The 7797-nt window shown below is 44.4% G+C and overlaps 1 protein-coding gene across 1 annotated transcript; it reads right to left on the bottom strand.

Moving 5' to 3' along the window:
- Positions 1 to 151: 151 nt before the first annotated feature.
- Positions 152 to 5548, bottom strand: LOC101173294 (protein ABHD17A). Its single transcript, XM_023954533.1, has 6 exons — positions 5273 to 5548; positions 4886 to 4998; positions 3227 to 3594; positions 2564 to 2758; positions 1783 to 1962; positions 152 to 1675 (listed from the first exon to the last, which is right to left on the bottom strand). Exons 3-6 carry the CDS (start codon positions 3586 to 3588, stop codon positions 1450 to 1452), a joined length of 963 nt encoding a protein of 320 aa, XP_023810301.1. The 5' UTR covers positions 3589 to 3594; positions 4886 to 4998; positions 5273 to 5548; the 3' UTR covers positions 152 to 1449.
- Positions 5549 to 7797: the final 2249 nt, after the last annotated feature.

Genomic DNA, 7797 nt, shown 5'->3' with positions numbered 1-7797 from the left:
CCCGTCTGCGCCGTTCTAATCGCCTGTCTGCGTCGTTCTATCCGCCCGTCTGCGCCGTTAGACCCTGCATGTGTGAAACACAGCCTGACAGGAGACGGTGAGGAAGAAGCCTGTTCTCAATGAAAACGAGGAGTCAGAACAAAATACTCACTTTTGACAAGAAACACACAAAATATTTTATTGACTTTTTCTCTTTAATCCACAGAAAGAAAGAAAAAATTTTCAAAACTAAGAAGTTGTAAAGTCATAAACTATGATTAGGGAGAAGATATGAACGTGATTCCCGACGCTTTTGCATCAAACCAAGCTCCTCAAACTTCCCTAAAACTCAGAGGTTTGGATTTCCGATGATGAAAGCTACAGTTTGGTTTCATGTCTCCATGACTTTCTGAAAGCCGACGTGATGAAAAACAGAATCAGACGATCCACACGGATTCAGGTTGGAGATAAAAGACTATCTAGGACCAAAGGCCTTTTCTGGATTTCCTTTTTGCAGGACGATTCTGTAAAAATCAGAACTTTGGTAAATAAATAGAAAAGCGGACCTGAAGTTTTTCACAACAGTCATCAGCAAAAACCATCAAGAGTCCATCATCACAGCAGCCTGCTGGCCTTCAGCAGACGGAGGTTTCCCACTTTAAGAAGATGCTTTTGGTTTTCAATTCAGACTTTGGTGACGTTTATTGTTTTATTCCCATAAAAGAAAAAAATCTTGCAGAGGAAAACGCTGCAGCTTCCAGCTGAATAGTGGATCCGGCCTCTGGGGGGTACCAGAACCCAGAAACAAAACAAAAACAGACAGAACCTAAACGATGATCTCCTTTTGGAAAAGTCCAGTTTTCCTTAAGTTGAGAAAGTGCAGGCAGTGTTTCTGCTGCTGCAGGCAAAGCTGTCAATAAAGTTTTTCTTCTGTTCGTTAGAAAAAACGCTGGAAAACGTCCGACCGTGCTTTTGCTTTACAAAGTTAGAAAACTGTTGAGTGTTTTTGAACCAAAACTTCATGGAAATCTCAAACTTGAATCTATTTTTATTTTTAAAAAAGGGGAAACATTCAATCAGGAATAGTCAGGCGGGGCGAGGCCCGTTCCTGACAGGAGCAGGAAGTTCTGAGAGGATGAAACCCAACGATGGATCTTCATCGCCGGGTTTGATGATGAGGTGGAACCTAAAGCTAGCTGCAGTCGTCGCTGCCAAAACCATCGGCTGAAGCGTTTCCTGCACCTTCTGAAGGTGGAGAAGACGCTGAAACAACCGTTACCTGAGCAGAAGGATAAAAGCTAAAGGTCTTCACGTGAGAACACCAAAACCAAAAGACCGGAACCAGAGAACAAACGGGCCTTCAGTGACCGCCCCGGTCCGTCAGGTTGTCTCCTCCAGTCTTTGTTCTGTGGTCAGGCGATCTGCGGCCCGACGACCTCTTCGGGGCGCAGGAAGACAGCAGGGCGGACGTCAGGGATGCTGCACCGCCAGCTCCTGCAGGATGAAGCGGCGCAGGCGCTCCAGGTACTGGCTGTACAGTTCGATGTCGTTGTGCCCCGCCCCCTCCACCCACAGCGGCTCCACGGCTTTGGGGCAGCGCTCGAACAGCGCCAGGCCGTGCGAGAAGTCGATCACCTCGTCTTCGGTTCCGTGAATGATGAGCACCGGAGAAGTGATCTTGGACACTTTCTCGATGCTAAAAAAAACGGACATTTGGAGCAAAACGTCAGAAAAAGAAATCTTTGCATATCAAGTCGGTGAAGTTTCTCGTTTCCTCGGACGCCAACGCCACCCGCGACTTACTTGGGAAAAGCATCGAAGCAGTAGGTCTCCTTTGTTTCCGGAAAAGCCACTCTCATGCCGGACGTCAGAGGCGAGTGGAGGATCACGGCGGCACACTCGTACCTGGAGGCCAGATCCACGGTGGGAACCGTTCCGATGCTCTGGCCGTACAGGATGATGTTCTCCGGGCTTATGCAGAACCTGGTTGCATAGGGAATCAAAAACGACGACTTCCTTAGACACTTTTCTTCCAGTGGTTTATGTTTTTGAGGGAAAAACGACCTAAAACCATGACGAACGGTTTGGATTTCTGTCAGTTTCATGAAGAAAAAGCTCAAAGAAGCCTGATGGGAACAAATAACTTCAGTCTGTTTGACTTTATTCACAGCGAGACTCTCATGAAGCCGGAAAACAGAGGATTCAGGTCTTTTCGGCTCTGATCCGATTCCAAGTCCCGATCTAACACATCAAAAAATGAACTAGTGTTATAACCAATAGCAACACTTGCTGTCCGTTTTAAACGTTTATTCATAGAGTTATTGATCCTGTAAGTCTGAATTTGTGAAAAGCTTGCTAACTTTACCGTTTTTGTGCGCCTCCTGTTCAAAACAGAGCTGGATTCTGCTAATGCTTTACGCCAATCAAAACTCACTATCTGTTCGTGATATGCAAACCTCTAGTGGTATTTATTTATAATAACAGGCTGAAAATATAGAGCTCTGATCATAAAAATGAGAATAAAATGAATTTCTGATCCCTGATCGGGATGCAACCTCCGATTTCCATCTTCAGGATAGTTTACCGCGTCCTCAGGGCGTGCCAGGCGGCGTCCACGTCGGCGTACAGATCCTTCTCTGAAGGTTTCCCGCTGCTGACGCCGTAGCCTGAGTAGTCGTAGGAGAAGATGTTGCAGTTGATTCGCGTTCCAAGGCCGATGTAGAAGCTGCTCATCTGGCCGAGGTCGACGGCGTTGCCGTGGGAGAAGAGCACGGTGAATCTGGGGGTACAAGATGGGGGGGGGGGGGGGGGGTGTCAGTAGGTCAACAAAACAAGCCGGGAAAGTCAAACAGGAAACTGATCCCAGACTCGTGATAGCAAACATGCAGAGATCAGCTGCTGACGAATAACTTCCAGGGTTCAAACTTCAAAGTCTGCGACCTGAGAAAAATGCAGAGCATGAAGGTTTTCCAGTCTGGCTTCCTGGAAGCATCTTTTTTCTTTTGCTGAGTTCATTTTTCTAAGATCAGTTCTGAGCGAGTGGAAACTCATCTCAACTCATCAAGATGAAAGAATGTTTCGATTGTCAGAAAAACCAGGAGGAAGACTCTTCAGACTGGCACGCGTCAACAGGGAGGCGTGTCTTTTAAAGAAGGCGTGACGCCGAAGTAAATGAATGTACGAAAGGAAGGAAGGAAGGAAGCTGGGGACACGCCCACAGATACAAACCCACAGGTCCGGTATTCACCTGGCATTGGGGGCACAGCGGATGAACATGCAGCCGATCCTGTTCCCCCTGCTGGAGCGAGTGTACAGCACCTCCATCATGTCCAGCTCCGCCTGGCCGTACTGAAAGTCGGCCCTCTCCGCCAGGTGAAGCTTCCACCTCCCCTCCGCGGCGACCGAGCTCCCGCTTCCGGCCGTGGACGCCGCTCCGGTCTGCGAGCGCTGGGCCTGCGTTCCGCAGGGCGCGGCGGGGGCCACCTCCGGGTCTGGCAGAAAGGTGTAGGAGGGGTCCGGGGGCAGGAAGGCCAGCTTGGCTGCAATGCGGCTCGGGCAGGGCGGGCAGCAGAACAGGCAGCAGAGCTCGCTGAGAGACAGGCCATTCATCCTTCCCTGAGCAGAACCAGAACAACGGGATCAGTGTGCAGCTGGATCTGCACCAACACAACAGCCCCCCTGTTCCAGCAAGGCCTAGGATGGGACCGGGTCTCTCCGACAGATCCACCATTTACATTTACAAGCCTTTCATTTAAATTTTTAGTTCCAATTCAAAACCAACTTGGTTTGCTCTAAAACTGTTTTCCACTTCATGGAAACAAAACGCAACAAAAATTAAACTCATTGTTAAAATTTGACATTTTTACACTAAAATACCCTTTAAAAAGGCAATAATTCAGAGGTAATAAATCAGATTTATATTTTTTCGTTCTGTCCCGCAGTAAAAATGAAATTTAAATGAAGTTCCACAGCCATTTAAAAAAACCTTGATGTCAGAAACGCCTGAGAAACCAGGTGTTTCAGAATCTGCAGCCGAAAAACACACTGATCCTACCAGTAATCATGGAAAAAAGTCAGGAATCTAACACGAGAGTTTGAGGTGTGGCCCAGAAAGCTTTTCATCATTTTTACTGGAAAACATTTGAGCTGCAGGTGTGAAAAAGACCTTCAGCTGCTTTTTCAGAGGAGACTTTTGTCCAAAGCAGCTCGTTCCAACGTGGTTTTGAGGAAAACAAAGTCACTTTGGAAGAAAACTTTCATTCCTGTTTGGTATATTTTTTATTAGTACTTGGTTGAAACCATTTTAAGACTCTTTATTAATTGTAAATTCTTGATTTTAATGATTGATGCACATTTTAGTAAATTAGTTTGTTGTAATTTCTGTTTTTATGACTAAATGATTAACTTTTCATTTAGTCTTACATTTTTTAGCAATTGTTTACATTTTTTAGCTATGACTGAATAATATACTCTTAAATACCTGTTAATCAGTGCATTATTCATAAAAAAAGTAATTTTAATATAAAGTAAATTCACAAAAAGGTAAAGGGAATGCACTGACCAAGGAACAATTTCCAAATGTAGTTGAAGTTATAATAATGACAAAGTGTCCATTCATCCTAAAAACATTCCTCCAGCTGGCTCAAAAATTGATCGTTTAGTAAATGATGAAAATACTTATTAAAAATTAAAATTTATAAAAAATAATTTACAATAATAACTGTAATGACTACTTCCTTTTGTTTTTAAAACGTATTTTTTCTGATAGTTTTCCTCAATCATCACTGGTGTCTTCATCAATGAATAACATCATGTCTTGTACTTCCTCATAACTGCAGTAACAGGTAAATGGCCTTCACTGCCGGTAAAGCCGCTGCAAAGCCGCATCACTGACAGACGGACTCACCTGTTAAGTGGAGAACCGGCTCGTCCGTAGAAATGACCCGGGGCAGATGCCCTTCACCTCGGCTGATCGCAGACCGAGTCCCGGCGCTGTTTGTCCGCGTCGCACGGAGGATCCTGCCGGCGAACAGCGGAGGACTATTTAACAACGACTTCCAGCTCGCAGTCCGCGGAGGAGAACGAAGTCCGGATTACACCCATTTTTGGAAAAAGCTTCCCCGAGGAATCCTGAGAGACCGAATATTTCCCCCCCGAAGCTAATCCTCAAACAAAACAACTATTTCCTATTACAGAAAAGTTGTCTTTCATATAAAAATATATAAAAAAAGTATTTCTACCGAAGTGTAAACGGACAACTCCTGCCTTATGGAGCAACAAGTCCTCGTCTCACCTCAGAGCCAGAAGCGGTCTGCGCACCGGACATTTAAACAAGCTAACCGGGGCTAAGCTAGCAAGACGTAAACACGAAAACGATGAGCTCACGAGCAACTTCAGTACAAAATCAGGTGACTTCAAGGGTTTCTATTCTCCTAATCAAAGCCATCAAAGTAACTAAAATCGTCTCCGGTGACTCGGTCGACTGCGTGTGTAATTTATTAATCCTTAGAAGTGCGATGTTTTCTACACCGTCCCACCGCATCCGGAAGCGACAGATAACCGGACGTGACGTCAAAGGTTTATACTCAGCAAACCGGTTACCGGAAGGATGGGCATCAGTGCGCATGCACCCTTTTTTATTTTTTTAATTCATGCCAACAATTCAGTGAAATTGTTTTGAGGGCTTTTTTGTTAGTGGAGTGTAATATTGGTTTTATGTAAAAATTTAAAATTTGAAAAAATGAGTAAAGTTAGTGCTTTATGATTATATTTACATTTATTAATGTAGAATTTTGCCAAGAATGAATAATTACCGTAAATTCCGGACTACAAAGCGCACCCGATTACAAGCCGCACCCACCCATTTTCACGTGTTTAATTAGTTTTATACATACACAAGCCGCGTCAGAGTACAAGCCGCGCATATGTTAGGCTAGGCCATATTGTCATCCTGACCGATCACGGCCAGCATCCCAGAATGAGTGCAATTCATTAGCCCGTTGTGGGTGTAGCCAGCTTTGCCTCTGGCTCATATATTTGAGTGAGTCAACATCTGTCAAACAGCATGGACCTCTATTCTGTTCACAAGTCCCTCAGTTATGGTGTTTTTATTTCATTTTTTTTTACTTATTGACAATCTAGGTATCATACATAAAACTACAAACAGTAACCATATAATCAACATTACATCCCTCAGTTATGATGAGGAAATTTACATCCGCGATTCCACATTTCCCATGAGTCTTAGGGGCTAAAGGCGGGGCCAATGCCCGGCTCGCCATTCTGTTGTACGTGTTTAAGAATGAGCAAGTAGCAGCAGTGCATGGAGGGGTGAACGGGTACAGCTCTCCTTCCGCTTGTGTCGCGGCAGCGTTATGGGAGTAACAGGGCTGGTTAAAAAACACACCGGTAAAATACAGCAGCGCCGACTGAAAAGTGCGCGCCTCAGCGCGATACGCGATACGCGCGCCTCAGTGCGGCGCGTGCGTCAGAATTCAGAAGCCTCTGCACTCCGCAGACGCCTCCGCGCTCCGCTCCCGCCCCGCGCGCTCCTTGTCTCCCCTTCCTATCTACTCCGACACCTCTGGCCAGGCGGCTTCAGGGAGGAGCACTTCGTCCCCGTTGCGCCGGTGGATGGAGCAAATCGTTTCTGTGCAGAGCAATCAGACTTAATACTGTACGTTTTGTGTATGAGGGGCGGGTGCGTTGTTACGTGTGGGAGCCTTCAGACTGCCATCGGCCCCGCAGCTCAATCAGCAGGAGAAGATGTCTCCAGCTCACACGGAGGCTGTGAGTTTTTCAAAGCAAAATTCCGCTTTTACGGTTTCCTTAGAAACCGTAAATGGAGTGTAAATTCACTCCATGCGCTGTTCTCTCTGTCACGCAGCAAACCGGCTTTTCCAAACCCATTGGTGACGGTGGACTTTTTTACGCTGCTTTTAACGATTGCTTTTAACTTGAAAGCTTCATCATATTGTAGCGGCGATCTGGTGCACGTTGGGTCTAATGGCACCAAAGGATTCTGGGATGCGGCCGGGCATGCGTGTTTCATTTTGTTGAACCATGACTGAAGTGTCTAAGACCTGAAGTCAAGTCCATGCTGTTTGGCTGCTTAGAGGTGTATTGAATATAAATGACTTGTGCTTGGTGTTAGATAGAGAATTCAAACTTTTCACTGAGTTCGATAGTACGTACATGGCGGCCGCTAATTAAATCTATAAATTAGCCGCGTCACTGAATAAGCCGCAGGGCTGTAAGCGCAGGAAAAAAGTAGCGGCTTGTAGTCCGGAAATTACGGTAAATTCTAAAAATATTTTGCTTTTTTTGAGTTTCTGAAAAAAAAAACATTTAGTACATTTTCCAATCTTAGGGAGATTGGAAAATTTTTGAAGAAATGATTGTTTTGACTGTTTTGAAATGAAGTTTCAAGTAGTGACCATTTCATTGAAATACATGTTTTGTTACCTACCGGTAATAAAGTTGCTTAGCGAATAACATTTTTACATAAAACAATAATTTTGTTGTAAAGTACGTTTTCACTCTGAATCTTCAGTTCATTTCCTTTAAAAAAAAAGTGTTTTTAAAATGTTTAGTTCAAACATTCAAACGTTTCCCTTCAGAGAAAAGCTTAAACGCTTGATTGAAAACCTTCACTTTAACTGCTTTTAGTGTGAAAATACCTAAACCTAACTAAACACTTATTGTATCCACACCAACAATCTTTCCTTTAAACTACAAAAGAAAAAAGGAAATAGAAAAACAATAAAAATAAATAATTTTTTTAAAAATTATTATTCTAAGTTTAAAGTATTGTTTAAA

The sequence above is a fragment of the Oryzias latipes genome, chromosome 4, assembly GCF_002234675.1.
Source record: "Oryzias latipes chromosome 4, ASM223467v1".
NCBI lineage: Eukaryota > Metazoa > Chordata > Actinopteri > Beloniformes > Adrianichthyidae > Oryzias > Oryzias latipes.
The sequence above is the reverse complement of the archived record's forward strand: the minus strand, read 5'-3'. Positions and strand labels throughout refer to the sequence as shown.

Excerpts from the sequence above, each read along its gene's own strand:
- LOC101173294 (XM_023954533.1), bottom strand. The coding sequence starts at position 3,588 with ATGAATGGCCTGTCTCTCAGCGAGCTCTGCTGCCTGTTCTGCTGCCCG. Across the intron at positions 2,759-3,226 it reads CGCTGTGCCCCCAATGCCAG|ATTCACCGTGCTCTTCTCCC; the intron begins GTGAATACCGGA and ends TTGTACCCCCAG. Across the intron at positions 1,963-2,563 it reads TGGCACGCCCTGAGGACGCG|GTTCTGCATAAGCCCGGAGA; the intron begins GTAAACTATCCT and ends CTATGCAACCAG.